The sequence below is a fragment of the Peromyscus eremicus genome, chromosome 3, assembly GCF_949786415.1.
Source record: "Peromyscus eremicus chromosome 3, PerEre_H2_v1, whole genome shotgun sequence".
NCBI classification, from domain to species: domain Eukaryota; kingdom Metazoa; phylum Chordata; class Mammalia; order Rodentia; family Cricetidae; genus Peromyscus; species Peromyscus eremicus.
In genome coordinates, this window is record NC_081418.1 from 150,166,442 (window position 1) to 150,185,385 (window position 18,944).

The 18,944-nt window shown below is 41.9% G+C and overlaps 1 protein-coding gene across 1 annotated transcript in view; it reads right to left on the reverse strand.

The window, feature by feature from the left end:
- Window positions 1-16,761, reverse strand: part of Gys2 (glycogen synthase 2) — a 35,365-nt gene extending 18,604 nt beyond the window's left edge. The window contains exons 1-7 of the mRNA XM_059256993.1: window positions 16,641-16,761; window positions 10,592-10,773; window positions 7,940-8,131; window positions 6,089-6,271; window positions 2,685-2,829; window positions 1,486-1,603; window positions 865-985 (exon numbers count right to left, since the gene is read on the reverse strand). Coding sequence (XP_059112976.1) covers window positions 865-985; window positions 1,486-1,603; window positions 2,685-2,829; window positions 6,089-6,271; window positions 7,940-8,131; window positions 10,592-10,773; window positions 16,641-16,761 — 1,062 coding nt within the window. The remainder of the gene's footprint in view (window positions 1-864; window positions 986-1,485; window positions 1,604-2,684; window positions 2,830-6,088; window positions 6,272-7,939; window positions 8,132-10,591; window positions 10,774-16,640) is intronic.
- Between the last annotated feature and the right edge of the window lie 2,183 nt (window positions 16,762-18,944).

An 18,944-nucleotide genomic window follows, 5' to 3' on the forward strand; every position in this document is an offset into this window, starting at 1 on the left:
TGTTTCTGGGTGATGGAACACTTCAGAGATGGACAGTTGGAGATCTGTCAACTTGGAGAGCTGGTATAGATGATAAAGGGGCAGAGGAATGAGTTTTTAAGATCTGTCCTGTTCTGTGGAAGACTAGTGCTGGGACACTTGACTGTTTCACATGCAGACAGCTAGAGCTGTCTGGATTTGGATTGCTAGGTGTGATGCCAAGGGTGACCATCAGGACATTGTATCATCATTCATGGGCTACATCTGGTTTGGTTTCTTTCTTTCTTTCTTTCTTTCTTTCTTTCTTTCTTTCTTTCTTTCTTTCTTTCTTTCTTTCTTTCTTTCTTTCTTTTTTATTTTTCAAGACAGGGTTTCTTTGTGTAGCCCTAGCTAGCCTCGATCTCACTCTGTAGACCAAGCTGGCCTGAAACTCAGTGATCTTGCTGCCTCTTGAATTCTGGGATTAAAGACGTGTGCCACCACGGTTTTACATCTGGTTTCTAATAAATGATATATGGTTTTCAGTTTGCTTGACTTTGCTGTATCTGTGTCGTGCGTGCGTGCGTGCGTGTGCGTGTGTGTGCGTGTGTATGTGTGCGTGTGCGTGCGTGTGCATGTGCGTGTGCGTGTGTGTGTGTGTGTGTGTGTGTGTGTGTGTGTGTATGTGAAGAGCACAGCTGCACAGTTTCCAGAGTCTTTCCCTATTTCCATCATGTAGGTCCTGGCATGGAAATCAGACCTATAGCCAGTACCTCCACTGGCTGATCCATCTCATCTACCCAAGGTTATCATTTTAAGATTTCAAAGTCAAATTTCCTCTTGAAAACTAGCTTCTTCACATCCCACAGCAGAAAGGCCTTGCGCCTCAGCCCAGAGCTTTCTTACCCTTAGGAGGAAGTTGAGCCTGGATAAGGATTCCAAGAAGATGTCAGCTCCTTTGTTTGAGAATTCATACCTCCCAGCAATGAAGAGGAATAAAGTCTTTTCAAGATCAAAATCCAAATGACTGAAACAAAATAAAGCAATTTCTAATAAAATAGAACAAGAGCAACAAATTCCACAGCAGGAAGTCTATTCAAGCAGAAGGGGGCTGGGGAAAGAGAAGCACTTGCTATAATGCGTAGGAACATCTTGAAAAAGATGTGTGTGTGTGTGTGTGTGTATGAGTGTGTGTGTGTGTGTATGTGTGTGTGTGTGTGTGTATGTGTGTGTGTGTATGTGTGTGTGTGTGTGTATGTGTATGTGTGTGTGTGTGTATGTGTGTGTGTGTATGTGTGTGTGTGTGTGTGTGTGTGTGTGTGTGTGTCTATAAATGCCCTTGAAGGCGAGATGAAGGTGTCAGAACCCCTCCCCATGCTAAAGTTACAAGTGGTTATGAGCCATCTGATACGGTGCTTGGAACACAGCTCTGGTCTTCTGCAAGAGGAGTGTGTGTTCGTAAACACTGAGCCATCTCTGCAGCCCCCCGCCCCGGTTTTTTTTTTTTTTTAATCAAGAAAAACATACCCATAGAAATGACCTCGAACAAAATCCTGGATTCTGGCCTTGTACATGGCATGGAGATTTTGAAATTCATGCACTGCAGAAAACTTCTTAACATTCAAGCCATTGGGAGTTACTACATCTGGAAAAGCAAAATAAAAAATGGGGGCTTGTTCCTGAGAGGTAATACACATTCTTTGTCACCTTTAATGTCAGAAGGATGTAATAGACAGATAGACAGACAGACAGATAGAACCCTGAACTTGGTTGTTTCTTAAAACAACAATTTTGAGTTAGTGTGAGAGGGCAAACACGCGAGGCTCAGTGGGTAAAGGGAAGTGGCTGCTGTGGTTGACTTTTCCGAGGTATTTGGAGGTGGGAGAAAAAAACGGCAGCATGCAACCCTTTGATAGGGCAGCCCCACAAACGAAAACTTCACTTTGGAACAGGGAAAAGCAAAGCATGTGTGCAAGCTCAGAGAGGGGCACTGTGGGCAGAGAGAAACAGGAAGATCAGGAGAAAAATAAGGACATTGCTGGCCAAGCTCCTCTGGGAACCACGAGTGTAAGAATGAGTCTGCACTGATTGGGTTTTGTCAATTTACTAGCATATCTGGGAAGAGGGAATCGTAATTGAGAAAATGCCTCTGTGAGATGGGTCTAAAGGCAAGCCTGCAGTCCATTTTCTTGATCAGTGATGGATGTGAGAAGGCCCAGCCCACTCTGGGCGGTGCCACCTCTGCAGATGGTCCTGGGTGGTATCAGAAAGCGGACTGAGCAAGCCAGGAAAAGCAAGCCAGCAAGCAGCGTTCCTTCATGGTTTCTGTTCCTCCGTTTCTGCTTCAGTTCCTGCCTTCACTTCCCTTAATGACAGATAGACTGTGATCAGCGACAAGCTGAAACAAACCCTTTCCTCCCCAAGTTGCTTTTGGTCGTGCTGTTTATCAGCAATTGAAGCCCTAATTAAGACGGAGTCCGAGAGAACCCCAAATCCAAGGGAACATTTGGGAAGAACAGAGCACAGGCCGCCACGCTGCCACTGTTCTGTCTTTGTCGTTTTTTCGCCTGTTTTGTTGTTTGACAAAACGTACTCACTTATTGAAGACCCTCCTCCAGACACCCAGAGGTCTCTGAAAGCAAAGGAACTGGAGGCAAGGTCTCAGAGTTAATTAAGCAAGGCTGCTGCGGGTGTTAGGAGGCGGCGAACCCAGGCTCCATAATTACCAGGCTTCCGCTTCAGCATGTGCTCTGCCTCGATGGCTGTGATTTCTGACACGGTGGTGAACACATGCGCACAGTGCACAGAGGCCCGTTCCATGCAGTAGCGGTGATAAATCTGTCTCTCCCCCGCCTCTTTATCTACGTCGAACTGTGAAAGACAAACACATGTTCCTTGTGCAATCCTCTTCACAAGCAAAACAAAATCCTTAGTTCATAAGTGGTTCTTCCTCAGAGCTGATTGAAGTTATAATAACCTCATCAAAGGAGTATCAAGCCACTTGCCAAAGTATAAAATTGGTATTTTTAAAAGTACTGATAGCTTCATGTCGTCCAGACTGCTATTTCATCCCCTATAAAATTTTGACATTTTGTTGCATGTTTTCTTATTCCACAGTTTGTAAGTATAAAGATAATTCTAGCCTCCAAGGATTGCATATTTTACCATAAACAATGAATCATAAAATAAAAAACGGCAGTGTAGAAGAGTCATGCAGCAGAAGCGTGCTGGGCCCATAAAATAAAAAAAAGGTTAAAAAAAAAAAAACAGGGTGCTGGGGCTGGAGAACGGCTCAGTGGTTAAGAGCATTGACTGTTCTTGCAGAGGATCCAGGTTTGACTCCTAGCACCCACATGGCGACCCACAACCATCTGTAATTCCTATTCCAGGGGACCTAATGCACTCTTCTGGCTTCAGAAAGCACTAGGCACACACATGGTACATGGATATACATTGTGGAAGTCCACAAAGGTTTCCTTGTGAGATCTGAGCTTGCTTTACCCAGCAGAGCTGCATTAGAGGATTGCTTGACCTTGTGCCTGGTTTCTAGGTGACTGGAAGGGTCTACACTTGGCTGAGCTAGGAGGGAGGTCTTTTGTTCCACCCCTTGGCATTCCTATAAATAATAGCCCTTTAGAAGAGACAGAAGGGACCGGTGGGTAAGGATCCAGGCCCTCCCAAGCCTATCCTGTGTTTCTATCTGTCTCTCTCCCCTCTATCCTTCTATCTAAATCTCTTATCCCTCACTCCTCAAGTGTACCCTGGGGTAAAATGTGGGAGCCAATCTCCCAACTGGCCTCCTATGATACATGTAGGCAAAACACTTATACTGATAAAATAAAATTTAAAAAATGAAACAAAGCTGACACTAAACTTGACAATCAAAGTTTGGATAATTATTATCCTATTTAATTTGCTGAGAGAGAAAAGTTGAGCGATTTTTTTTCTTGGTTATATACTCCAAGTTAATTTCACTTCAAATAGATAGTATGTTAGATTGTGGGTGCATCTCTCTTGATATCATTTTTAATATAATATTTCTATAAGATTGTGTACTTGCATTCTGGATATTTTAGCTAAAAACAAACAAAACAAAACAAAAAACCCAGAAACCAAATCCTCAGTGAATGAACCTTTAAACAACTGGACTTCTTCCATTTCCCTTGCTCAGTATCATCTCTCACAAAGCTTCCTGCAACACTGGCACTGTCTTAAAATAAGATAAATTTATATACAGCATCATGGGTTGCCTCCAACACGGTGTTCAGCTCTGCTGTTCACTGTCTGCTTAATCCTCAAAAAACTCATATGTTCTGTCTTCATTATATAGAAGGGGAAACTGAATCTTTCAGGGTCAGGAAACTTGCCCAGGGTCACATTTCTATTAAATGTCTTATCTGAGAAGTATAATTTGATATGTTTATATATTGCCTAAATCTAAATCTAGTGTGAGCTCGGGATCTCCTGCTGTAAAAAAATGTTTATGAATATATCTTAAAGTTTAATTTTTGACTACTTGTTATCCACTAGTGGCTGGCAGAACCACTCACTAGAATGATGGGCTTGAAACACATATTGTATATCTAAACATACTTGAGATATGTAGTCATCATTTGAAAGCATAATGTTGTAATTATTTAATCAAAAGACTTGTAATTTATCTCTGTATTATAATGTGTTTGTTCTTAAATAGGACTACTCATTATACATGATTTGATCGTATTGATTGTTGATCTATAAGACTACAAAGCACTCTGAGGTGAAGGATTCTATGGGTCGCTGTAGGATCTGGGCCTGACCTTCTCAGCACACACTGCTGGAGCGCTCACCACAGGTCCCTGATTTGTCCTCATTAGTTGAATGTTACCATACATTGTTTGCAGGTCTCCTTGGTCCCCTGACATTCTGAATCCCTTGTTGACTTATTGGAAGCCTGGGTCTCAGCTTGGGCTGACCTTTTTGTAGGACTGTTCTCATTAGCACCACTGTCTGCTCTGTTAGAGGCATTCAGGCTCTTTCTTGCATTCCAAATGTATTCCAGAGAGCAGCATCAACTTCCCAGGCTACTGATTATAATTCACGAATGTTCATCCATGGATACACACATTCTGATTCATAGGATCCCAGATCTTTTAATTCTGGGTAAGTTTTTAAAAACTTAAGTTTTCAACTTCCTAATTTTCCCAATAGTGAAACCAAACCTTTAAGCCCTAAACTGATAAGTAAAATAGATATCAAATACACATTGTTTTAGTTTATGGCCATCAAATGTGTGCTGTTGATAATCTTTCTGACTTTATAGTATAAGAGATGCTTTGAGGCTTTAGAGACAGCTCAATGGTTAAAGGAACGTGCTGCTCTTGCAGAGGACCTGAGTTCAATTCCCAGCTACTCGCTTGAGCAGTTCACAACGTGTAACTCCAGCTCCAGACGATTTGATGTCCTCTTTTGGCCTCCAAGGGCACTTGCACACATGTGGCATACACTCACACAGACATATAAATAAAATTAAAATTTAGAAGATACCTTTATCATGCCAATTTAACTGAAAATTGAAAAAAGATAAAAACTGAGTGATCTGAGGTCACAGAATTGGGCAATCTGTAAAACGAGCAAGCATAAGCCATCAGGTGCCCACCACCATGTCCGGTGACATCTGCTCACTGGCCCTGTAAGCACATCACCTGTGCACTTCAGAATTCCAGAAATGCTGAGGCATTTGCCTGAAGTGTTTTCCAATAAATAAAACATGTGGAAGATAAAGAGATAAGGCTCAGGTTAGGGGTCTACCTAAAATCCCAGTTATCGACCTGCCAATCATCAGACCTTGAATCTGGGGAGGAACAAGATCTTATGCCTGGCAGTACAGTGTCTCCCTCCTATTATGCCCATCTGGATCTATGTCTTCAGAGAGGGAGCATAACTCAGGCTCTCTACTCCACTGCACTCTGAGCAAAGTTAAACTCTCTCTACCTCCCTCACCCAGGGGAAACTGCTTCATGAATTTTGATTAGCTGAAAGGGCATTGCTGCCATGTGATTGTTAGCTGAAATGTGGAGATCAATATCTTTCATCCTTGGACTTCAGTGAGCTGAAAGAAAGGGACAAGTGGGGCTGGTGGGTGGTTTACCTTGTCAAGCTGGTTGTAGAAGTCAATATTTGCTGCACAGAGATACCGCCCAAGTAGTGTGGCATGGGTTGTAAATATTGTGGCGATGGGGAGTTTCCTGGCACGAGAAAGGACTAGACCAGTTCCAGCCTGCCATTCATGGAATTGGGCAATGACATGTTTACTGTCTGCATGATCTGTCACCTGCATCAGGAGAAAAGCCTTTAGAAATGTGATTGGTGATGCTTGGTCCTGAGTGTTGCCCACAGCAGAAGGACAGATGTGAAGTGTATATATTGTATCCTTCTTAAAGGGGTCTAAACAAGAAGCATGTGGACTTAGCAAGAGGAAGTAGGATTCACTGACTCGTTGGTCAAGTCCATATGTTTTTATGTTTAATCTTTCCTTTTAGTAATGGGTCAGATTTATTTTTGTATCCACAGAGTAAGTACAAATAGTATTAATAAATAATAAATATCAGTTATACTATTAATAATGAATAAACATGCACTAGATAGTAATATTCATTGAGTAAGTAACTCAATAACAGAAGTAATGCCTTTGAAGAAATCAAGGGAATCCAGAGTCTGCTCACATGAGCTTCTTTCAAAAATATACCACACACAAATCAAATCTCTGCATGTAAGTATTTCTCCAAACATGTGCACACCACACACACAAACACACTACCACACTAAACACTCACAAATATACCTTCACAGTAAGCATGTGCACATCACATACACCCAACAAATACAACACACAAATACTCCCCCACACCAAACACACACACACAGCGCATATACCTTCCCACATAAATACACCCTTCACCAAACACATATTTACCACATACACCACATATACGCACACATAAATATTCCCTCCACACCAAATACACACACACACACACACACACACACACACACACACACACACACACCTACACCCCTACACCAAACACATGCACACCACATACACAATGTTGGCTGGTCTCTAACTTGGGGCTATGGCTCAGGTAGGAAGACTGTAGAGGAAGAGTTGGTGGCACTTACTGATGCCGCAGGACTGCATATCTGTCATTATGGCAGACTTTTTCCAAATCACTAACTTGTCTTCCCATCTACTACCATTAAGAAGCTGCCTGTCCACCTTCTCCAGTCAGCCCTTCGTGGACTCATCACACAGAGCTGTTAAGGGGAGCACCATCACCATACTATGCCCTTAGCTTCCCTCCTCACTAGGGGTCTCCTTCCTTAAGATCTGATTTTTGTGTTAGGTATAACCATCTGGAAGATGAGGTATAACCATCTGAAGAGAAGTATGCACAGAGATCCTACTACTGTACTTTGAGAAGGAAAGAGAATAGAGGCTGGGCTCATTTAACAAACTGGCTTCCAGTGTTCTTACTCTGTGTACCTCTGGATTAATCTGCTGCTAATGCTCCTGGGTAGCTGCTGAGGCCACTTCAGCCCTTAGTGAATGGAAATATCAAGAAGTCACTGTAAGTGCACATGCACTCATACATAGACAAAATGTTTCAAGTCTTTCCTGATGTCTAGAATTTATATGTATTTTTCATGACTTATATCTCTTTTATACATAAAGTTTGCATATCATCTATATACGCAGGCAATATAGCTAGATGTTTTATATACACAATTTCATTTAAATTTTACCTGAGATAAATAGTAATAAATATTACTACTCTGTTGCAAAGGTCGGCACATAATTGAGGAATGGGTAAGTATTTCCTTGCAATCCCTTTAGAAATGCATTACGGCAATCAATAGAAGCATTATCTCCAAGTTCTTAGGTCATTGCTGGATCCTCAGTAGGCTGCCCTCTGTCCTGTCATTAGACAGCAAACTGTACCTCTTTTAAGAACCAGGCAGTTAAAGACCCAAATATAAGCATGTCGTTGGCTTCTCGGTCGTGGTGAGGGATGCCAACACCACATGCTTCCCAGAAGTCACCCTTCCACCTGTCCAGGTTCCATGCTGAAGAGCCTATGTCAAAGAGCACCACGTAGGGACTGCCTTCTATCAGCCATCTTCCAAAATACACCTGATATGGAAAGAAGACATGGCCATTGTCTTTTAAGTACAACATAAGAGAAGAACGTGTATTTGGGCTTAGAAGATGCAAACATGATTTGGAGAGGGTTGTGATCTGAACGTGAACTGTCCTCTACAGGGTCATTTGTTTGAACACGGGGCCCCAGCTGGTTGTACTGTTTGGGAAGGTTGTGGAACTTTTAGGAGGTGGAGCCTCACTAAAGGAGGGCCTTGAATTTTTATAGCCTGTCCTGTCTGCTGCCACATCTACCCTGCGTGATAGACTATATCCCTCTATAATTGCAAATCAAATATGTCCATTCTCCCTTACTCTTGTCAGAGAACTTTATCACAGCCACAACAAGGAAACTAAGACAAAGAATAATGGCAGACCAAGTGTTAATGTGAAATGTTTTCCCGAAGATAAAGCTCATGTATCAGACTCTTTCTTTTGTGCCACCAACCAGCTTCTAAATTATGACACAGAGACTTATTATTAGTTTTGAATGCTCAGTCTAGCTTGGGCACGTTTCTGGATAGCTCTTTTAATTTAAATTAACCTGTTTGTCTTTGTCTACTTTTCCTCAGGTCTCATTGCCTTTCTTACTTCTGCACCTCTTCCTTTCACTGCTTCTCTATGTCTGGCTGACTGGCGTCTGCCTGACTTCTTGCCCCAGGTATGTCCCTCATTCTATCTTCGTTCTCTTTTTTTTCTTTTCAAGCATAGATTTCTCCTCCTGTTTATTCTCTCTGCCTGCTAGCCCTACCTATCCTTTCTCTTCCTAGCTATTCACCATTCAGCTCTTTATTAGACCAATCAGATGCCTTAGGATGAAACAGATGTGACATATCTTTACATAATTAAACACACATCCTTATATCATTAAACAGATGCAGTGTAAACAAATGTAACACACCTTTACACAATTAAAGTAATATTCTGCAGCATAAACTAATGTAACATATCCTTACATAGTTAAAATAATATTCCACAAAAGCTCATATGTTAAAAGTCTTTGGAAGTTGGTGGGTTTTTTTTTTTTAGTTTTCTATATATAAGATCCATACCATCTGAAAATAGTGATAATTTGGCTTTTTCTTTTCAATTTAGGTGCTCTTTCTTTCTGTCTCTAGTCTTATTACTCTGGCTATCTAATGCTAGGTTACATAAAAATAGTAAAGTTTTCATCAGTTTCTTGTTTTAGATCTTTAGAAAACTTTTAGCTTTTGGACCATACAGGTGCTAACTGACTCAACGGATGAATTCATTCATGAATTCACAACTAAGTAGCTATAGGAATATGGGGCATTTGAAAGGTATTCTATCCATCTGTAACCCTTGCTTGTTCCTCTTTGCTTGTGTCTACTATGAGCTGAGCAACCGCTAACCCATATTCCCATCACTACAATGTTCCATCTCACTAAATCCCAAAAGCCAGCTAAGCACAGACTAAAATCGTGAACCCAAATAGATATTTTTCTCCTGTGGATTGTTTCTCAGGTACTTGTCACCATGACAAAAAGTGTGATTGGCACATCAAATTACACACAAAAGAGCAGTGATAACATCTGATGTTTGAGCTTGAAGCTGGAGGGAGTGCCCATTCATCTGTGTGTCATCTCCAAATTCTGTTCTCATTAAGTGAGGTAATTTGAAAGTCAGGTGTCTGGATCATGTAATTTCTGCTTTTTTGTCCCTTATTACCTTCTTGTGACTCTGAGTTCATAGATACTGGGTTTAATATCATATGTGAGAAGCATCTTGTTATGTAATCCAGTCTGGTTTCCAATCTGGGATCCTTCCACTTTAGACTATGAAGTGCTGGGAGGACAGGCGTTCGCCACCATGTGGCTAGTCTGGGAATTCCACCTGAATGTATGTCTGTGTGCTGTATGTATGCCTGGTTCTCAAGGAGGTCAGAAAAGGCTGTTGGATCCCCTGGTACTGGCATTACAGATGTTTCTTCCCTAACTTCCTTCTTGTCAGGGTATCACAGCAACAAAATATATTATTTTACTTTGTGCAGTTGTAAGGCCTCATGGCCTCATGCATGCTAGCCAAGTACTCTAACATTGAACTACATCCCCAGCCCTATCGCAGCAAGAGAAAGGGAACTACTGTAGAAACAGTTTGGGCCAAAGCTTACTCTTAGTCAGTAAACTGCTATTGAATAATGTCACCAACGCCTGTGACTCCGGCCACAGTTTATGTACAACTTTTTAAGACTGTCTCAATTGTCAATCTTCCTGGGGCTCCCACTCATTGTCCTGTTAGAGAATCTCAGCTTTCACAAGGTGCCTCAAATGCACTCTGTATAAGAACAACCATTGTCTTTCTTGTAAACCTGCTCTTCTTCCCTAGCTAGGTGGATGGTCTTTTCTTGTGAGTTGCTGGAAGGTGTGTGTGATCTGCTTCCTGACAACTGTTCATTGAGAGATGCAGAGGGAAAGGACAATTAGAATCTTTTACCTGGCAGCCATGTTTATTCATGGCGTCCATGGCTCTTCTGACAGCATCATTGATGGGCTCACACTTTTCTACTTGAGTCTTCATATTATGCTCAAAATACGGACCTATTAGAAAGTAGTTTTCTCCCCATTCATCTGCTGTTGTTTTGGCCTTGGTCTGAATCACAGTATAGATGCCCCCAACTGTGAAGGAGAAAACTTTCCATTATTATTCCACTTGGTAATACAAGAGATGAATTACTACTTATTACTGTACTATTTAAAATAGCATTTCACTTAACTTTTTTGAAGAGCAAGATTTAAGATATTTTGAAGAGTTCAATTCTGGGCCTATTCTAAGTCACTTGATGTGTTTCTCATAGGTTTCACAGAACACTATAGGGATAACCCTGTGTTTATTTCACACATGAGTAAACCGAGGCACAGAGAGACTTTGTGATGAGTCTGTCAACACATGGAGTTGGTTGAGTTGGGATTCCAACTCAGTCTGACTCCACAACCTCCAGGCAGCAGAGAAAGATCATAACTCAAGACCCACATGGAGCAATGAATTGATAGGCCTTTAGAAGTCATGAAGGGGAGATAGATACAGGGGGAAATGAGCACTTTCATGAAGAGATTAATAGCATTGGGTTTCAGAAGATATGATGATGGAATGTTTTATGTTGTGGTCTCGGAAACCCACATGGAAAACAGGAGCTAAATGAGATATTTTGGGAGTTAGCTTTCTTAAAAAATTTTTAATTACATTATTATTTTTATGTACAAGGGGGGTATGTGTGTCACAGCACATGTACGAAGGTCAGAGAAAAAATTGCATATGTTGGTTCTCTCCTTCTACCTTGTGGGTCCCAAGGATTGAACTCAGGTCGCTGAGTTTAGTTGCAGGCACATTTATCTCCTGAGCCATCTTCCTGTCCCTGTTAAACTTCTATGTTTGTGTGGAGGAGTGTGAATGTGTAAGTATGTGTGCATGTGTATGAGTATATGTGTGTGAGTATATGTGTGAGAATGTATACACATGTGTATGTGTATATGTGTGTGAGTATATATATGTGTGTGTATGATTGTATGTATATATGTGTGCATAAGTGCATATTTATCATAGAAATAGAAAACACCATTCCAAAATTCATGTGGAAGTACAAAGATCTTCAATAGCCAAAGTAAACTTGAGAAAAAACAATAAAGCCAGGGTCTGGAGAGACAGCTCAACAGTTAAGAGCACTGGCTGCTCTTCCAGAGGACCCAAGTTTGATTCCCAGCACCCACATCAAGTTGCCCACAATCACCTGTAACTACAGCCCCAGAGGCCCAGACAGCCTCTTCTAGTCTCTACAGACACGTTCACACATGTGGCTGTCTTGAAAAACAAAACAAAGTAAAACAAAATAAATAAGTAAATAAAACAAAAGACAGGGGCACCAATGGAATAGAATAACAAGCCTAGAAATCCAACCACACAGCTGCATCCTCTGACAAGGATGTAAAGAACACACAATGGGAAAAGGCTGTTACGTCAGTGAATGATTTTGGCAAATTTAGATGTCTGTGAGCACAGCAATGGAACTAGACCATTCACCACAAAACTCAATCCAAACTTAATTCAGTACTTAAACTGAGATATGAAACCACTGGAAGGAAACACAGAGGACAGTCTTCAGAACAGTGGAACAGACCAGGATGTTGTGGGTGAGACCCTCAGAGCACAGCAAACAACTAAGCTCACAGCAACCAGCAAAAGAAGCAGTCGATGGAGTAAGTGGAGGTTTGTACAAGATGCGGTTTGCTGATTCTTAGTCTCCTAAAGACTTAATGTCAATTTAATTAATATAGTTGAATAGTGAATCATCACCACCATATGGTGAGCAGCAGATCTAAATAGACATTTCTCAAATAAGCTGCTGTTCCTACATCAATCTCTGAGCCATCTGGAAATCTGATAAAAATACCAGGTCCTCTTCTCAGGAAAAGTCTTACATTAGGCTGGGGAGAAGGCCCAGTCAGTAAAGAGTTTGCTATGTGATTATGAGGTCCTCACCTGCACCAATATGCAGGGTGTTGGCACAGACTCACGATCCTCCCAGGAGAGGTGCACAGGCAGAAGCTTTGGGCTCCCTAGCCAGACAGTCTAGCCTCATCCAGCCACTGAGAGCCTGTCTTAAAAATCAACCCTTACAGCTGTGTACCAAACCTAGCAATCAGTCCCCAGTGGACATTTCCAAACACAGACAATCTTGGTTAAAATCAGTGGTGGCAAAACAAGAAAAGGCATGAATGTGGGACCTGCAGGGACAGGGGAAGATGGTGGGTGGATGAGAGCAAACAGAATATACATGTACAGAACTATTAAAGAACAAATTTAATTCATGAAAAAATGCATTAGAAGTGAAGGACAAATGATGTAATCTGATAAAGTTGGAGATTATCGTGAGGAAAACTGACCAGACTCAGGATGACAAACATTGCACATTTTCTGTCATTGGTGGATCTTAGGTTTATCTCCATGAGGTTATAATTTGTCAGGAGTTCCACAGTCTAGTCCTGGCCAGTCTCTCATCTCTCCACAGACTCCTGCTTTTTTCCCCTCAGGTCTGTAAACAGGACATACTATGCATCTTGGTCTGCACACCGTGAGTCTTGGGGAGTCTGGTTCTCACACACAACACTCCCTCTGAACTATTGCCTCCTTCACTTGTCTTTGCCCCACAGTGGTTCAGCCCGAAGGTCTCAGCACAGCTGTCTCTCCACTAGACAGCTTTCCCTTAACTCTAGAGTGGGCTGGGAATTCCAGCCTCACCACCGACACACAGTACAGTCCACAACCTTGTTCTTCTGCCCTGACACCCATCACACTGGATGACGAAATGCAGTCATGACCATCTTCCTGCAAGCCCGTGCACTTCAGAGGACTGGACAGATTCTGCATTGTTCAAGACTGTCTGTCCGTTCTCCCACTGCCTGACACCCAGTAGACACTTGATGCTTTTTATTAAATGGTAACTGGATAGTTGTAATAATAAATGGATGAATGAATAAAAAGCAACCATTTGAGGCTAGTGTGGACAAGTAGGAATAATTGTTTTGAGGCCTGAGCATAGTATATGATAACTGTGATTCCTTCACATGCTGTGTTTCCCACATTTGTGTCATTCACTGGAAAATCCTGGCACTGAAGAATTATTTTTCCCCCATCAAATGTCTTTTGTTGGGCTGGAGAGATGGCTCAGGGGATAAGACCACTTGTTCACTTCCCAGCGCCCACAACCATCCATAACCCCATTTACAGAGAGTCAGATGCCTTCTTCTGGCCTCCATGGACCCTTTGTGAACATGGTACAGTGACCTACATGCAGGCAAGCACTCATACACACAAACTTAATAAAAAAGAAACATTTTTTTCAAAAGTGCTGTTTTCTTGACTATGAATACATTTCTTGTTCACCACAGATCACTGTAGGGTGGCCAGAGCATGCTGTATATTCATTTTATTCATGAAGCACCTGATATATAGAGATCCTAAAGTCCTTTTGTTTTTGTTTTTGTTTTCACCAAAGATTCAAAAAATCTCTGATATTTGACAGTAAGTCAGAGTTTTTTCTTCTATAGAACATTTCCTTAGACAGTGGACATTTTGATATTTAGTTGTTATATGGATTTGGAAACGACAAAAGTGTTTTTCCCATCTCTACCATTTGTGTAGTCACTGGGTGCCCCCATGTGTCCTTTTAGCTATGAAGTGGGGAGGGCTGGGTTCATGAACTCTAAGATGCCTCACATCACAGCCACAAACTACACAGGACTGCAGCCTCAAGCTAGGTTTTTAGAAGAAGCTACAGTAGCAACAAGTTGTCAGGGATGGCTCGAATCACTATCTAAGTAGAACTTAACAAAATTAGATCAATTAAATATGTGCTGAAGATGAGTAGATAGCATTTTTTAAGCCAATTAACAGGGGCTGAGAGATGGCTCAGTGGTTAAGAACATTTGCTGCTCTTCCTGTGTACAATTGCAGCTCTCACAGGGCAGCTCACAGCCTTCTGTAACTCCAGTTCCAAGAGGACAGACACCCTCTTCTGGCCTTTTCTGCACATGCAGGCAAAACATTCATACATATAAACAAAAATAAATAAAAATGTTTTTAAAGATAAAAACACCAATTGAACATGTTCTATATGCCAGGGACCTCTCTAGAGCCAGAGATCTGCATGCATGCCATGTGGGACCCATGGAACTGCAACTCTCGTGAGTGATCTCTAAGGCCTCATTCATGTTTGTTCAATGGAAAGAAGACCCCTGCTGGCACCAGGGGTCTGTGCATGGCTCTTCAGGACTGACGCCCAGCACTAACTCACCTCAGCTGTCCCCCTCCTTGAATTCCCTCGTACTCTACAGAGAAAACCCTTGTCTCCAGGGATACACGGACTCCTGTGTAGTAGACGTGGCCCAGTTCCCAGGAGCCCCAGCCTTATTCAGAAACTGGAGAGAACGAATTAGCGACTGGAGAGGGGCCTTTGAAAGAGCTGTGCATATAACACCCCCCTTCTCTGTGATAAGGTGGGATTCTCTCTGCCCCTCCTCGTTAACACAGAGGAAGAGGAGTCTATTCTTTGAGCTTCATCTGGGCATCTCTAAACAGAAGAGCCCACTGCTAACCCTTCTTTATGTATTTCCTAAATGTGTACCAGAGAACTTTGGACAGCCACCATGAGGTGGAAACCAGGGCAGAGTTCAAATACAACTCTGTGTGTGTGTATGGGCACATGGTGCACATGGTGCACGTGTGGGTACATGTTCCTGCGGGTGCACGTGTGAGTGCATATGTATATACACAGGAGGCCAGAGGTCAACAAAGGCCTGTTCCTCTGGGCATTGCTTTTTGAAACAGGGTCTCTCACCTGCCTGGAGCTTAGCAGGTCTACTAGGCTGACAGGCCAGTAAGCTTCTGGGGTCCACTGGTCCCCCCTTCTCCAGCCCTGGGACAATAGGCATGTGCCACCACACCCAGCTTTTTCACATGAGTTCTGGGGATGGAACTCAGGTCCTCAGGCTTGCAAGACTAGCTAGGTGAATTATCTCACCAGCCTCAGCAAATGTAATTCTAACTCTGACACTGTGCTGACTCTCAACAGGGGCAAGGAAGAGACGGAATCCTCATTCTCAGCTCCCATCTTCAAATTGCAAAGGTTATTGGTACCATTCACCCACCCATCTCTCTGCCTAATTTTGTATGATCTTGGAGAATTCAGCCTTCAAAGTCCATTCACCTGCTAATATTCCATTGAGAGTTTTAAGCCAGGTGTGATGGCACACACCTTTAGTCCCAGCACTTGACTCTCTGTGAGTTCCAGGCCAGCCATGACTGAACATCAACCCCCTGTCTCAGCATCCTTAAACTAGAAGACATCAATCTACAGGAATTGGTTTCTATACAGTCTTATAAATATCTGTATCAGGAAAATCATTTAGGTTGACTTCATTTTAAAAGCATTTTGTTTTTACCCATTTTATTTTCTTCCTTATTTTGTATTCTCTGTATAAGCATAGCATTGGAGAAAGGTTAATTTTATCCTTCTTAATAGAGCACAATTTCAATTAAAACATAATCCAATCTCATCTTGAATTTTTAGAAGCATTTATTGAATTTTTCATATAATCATGAATAGTATAAAGGGCTAAAGTTTTTTATTGGCTTTGATCACATACAGCTTTTCCTCTAATAAAAGAATTGCTTAATTTTCTTCTTATTCCAGGGGGAAATGCTCCAACAAAAAAAAAACTTCTAAATTTCTGTTTTGTCATGACATTAATTTAAAATTTTGACATAAATGTGTACATTCAGCCACCACTGTCCTTTCCAATTCTCCCCCTCTGTGCCCATATGTAGGTTTATGCTTTCATCGCCTGTTGAGAAAAGGTTACGAGATCTACAGGCATGTCCAGATCCAGTGCCGCCCCACTCTCTGTAGTTCCTTGTCCCTGGGGTCCCTGTGGCTCCTAATCTGCGTTCTCCGCACCCAGCACAGGCCAGGGTTAGGGGTAGTACAAACCTTTGTTGGTCACCTCCCAAGAGACTTCAAAAAGCAGTAAGTCTTCCACAGGAAGTCTTTCGGCTTCCCACACAGGGAGCCCACTCAGGGAAGTCACAGACAAGGACCGGCCTCTGAGCATTCTTCTTCCAGCCTCTGGTGCCTTTGGGGACTTGTTTCAGCTAACTGTGGTTGCAGGAGGTGAGCACAGAGCACAAGCTGAGAGGTGTCAGCCTTGGGATCTGCTCTTCAGGGTGAACCAGCGAGGTGAGGTCACATGAACTCACAGCTGGATGAACAGTGCTCAGTTCCTTTGCTGCCTTTAGGGGCAGGTCTGGAGAAGGCAATACCCACAGTTACAATCCACGAAGACACATCCCTCCCCACCCCCACCCCCCCAAATCGCAGTGAAACCTGCCTGTTCACAGCGGGGCAGGCAGCCAGAGCACAGGCTGAGCATGACAGCAGTCCAGCCCTTTAGCCCTTGTCCTTTAGACCAAACTCTACACTGCCTGGATGCTTATTTCATCATCTGCAGAAACATGAGCAGAGTTTCCCTCATAGCATCTGCAGACTGCGTGGCCGTGTACACCTTGCTGTGGTCTTCCCTCCGGCTCTTCTTACCTAGAATTTCGAATTTTATTCCTACTTACTTTATTCTCCATAATTATTGTACTTTTTTTCTTATACAAAAGCATAAACCACAGTGTCTTTGTGTATAACACAGAAAGAATGTAATTTTGGATGCTTAATGATGGTCAATCCCCATTTTAATGGCTGAATAGAAATGAATTTGAGTCATAATTGTAGATTTCAAATGTCAGGTATTATGGGATTGATAGTATTTGACAATTCAGTGGACAGGAAAGTATTCAAATACGAGAGAAAGTTGCAAAAGAAGTTAAGGTCTGAACTTTCACCAGGATTACCTCACCAGTAAATGCCGTGTGTTGCTTCTCCATGAATGTCACTATGCAGCTATGTGTGTGCCAGGGTGTTTACTCATACATACAAACACACGTATACACATCAGAACACCCCGCCACCCACCCACACACACACTATTATTTCTAAAAGACAGTTACAAGCATGCTCGACTTTGAGCTATATACTTTACAGGTTTAGCTGGCTGTCAGCATGTCTACATTATGCTTTTTTTTTTCAGAAAATCAATACTTGACCCCAAATATTCTTCATGTTAGAATTGTCAGGCCAGTAAGACCATTCAGCAGATAAAAGAGCTTGCCGCCAAGCCTAATGACCTGAATTTGATCCTAGAACCCTCATGATAGAAAAAGATAGCCAACTTCTGCAAGTTGTCGTCTGACCTTCAAACTTGTACTGTGGCACATGCACACACACATATGCACATACATACACACATGCACACACACACATGCACATACATACACACATGCACACACATATGCACATACATACACACATGCACACACACATGCACATACATACACACATGCACACACACATATGCATATACATACACACATGCACACACACATATGCACACATGCACACACATACACACATACACACATGCACATACCACCCACAAAGAAATATAATAGAAAAATTTAAAAATAGAATTTTTAAAATTCTCACAAAACAACTTAATTATTAATACAGTATAGAAATTACTATTAGGTTTTCAGCAACGTCATTTAGAGTTAATCTAACTTACTTAAGCCTGTTTTAATGACTCAAGGTGAGTAAAGTCGTATTACATTGTGTAGCATAAATATATCTATACAGAAGAAATAGAGTGCATGTATGTCTTCCAGGATTCAGTGGCACTTAAAACATTCTTATCCTTACCTGTTGCTATACATGTGGTTACATAATTTATTATTTACTTGTTTGAAGTCTGACAACAAAGCTTATATGGCTAACTTTGAAAATCAAGTACAAGGGCTGGTGAGATGGTTCAGTGAGTAAAGGATCTTGCAGCAGCAGGCCTGGTCATATGAGTTTGATCTATGGAATATATGAAAAGGTGGGAGGAAAGAGCCAAATGCACAAAGTTGTCCTTTGACCTCCACATGCATGCTCACACACACACACACACACACACACACACACACACACACACACTAAATAAAATACTTTTTAAAGAAAATCAAAATCAAGCACTACAATAGTATAGATGTGTGCCACATGCTCAACATGGCTGTCTCTTTGAAGAAATGATTTGTATGTATTGACTTAGACATTGAGTGTTTTGCAAATACAAATTCCAGTAAAGCTGAACAGAAGGTCATGTTGACAAGTAGTGAAAAGGGGGTGCCAGGGAGGAGGCAGAGCTTGGGT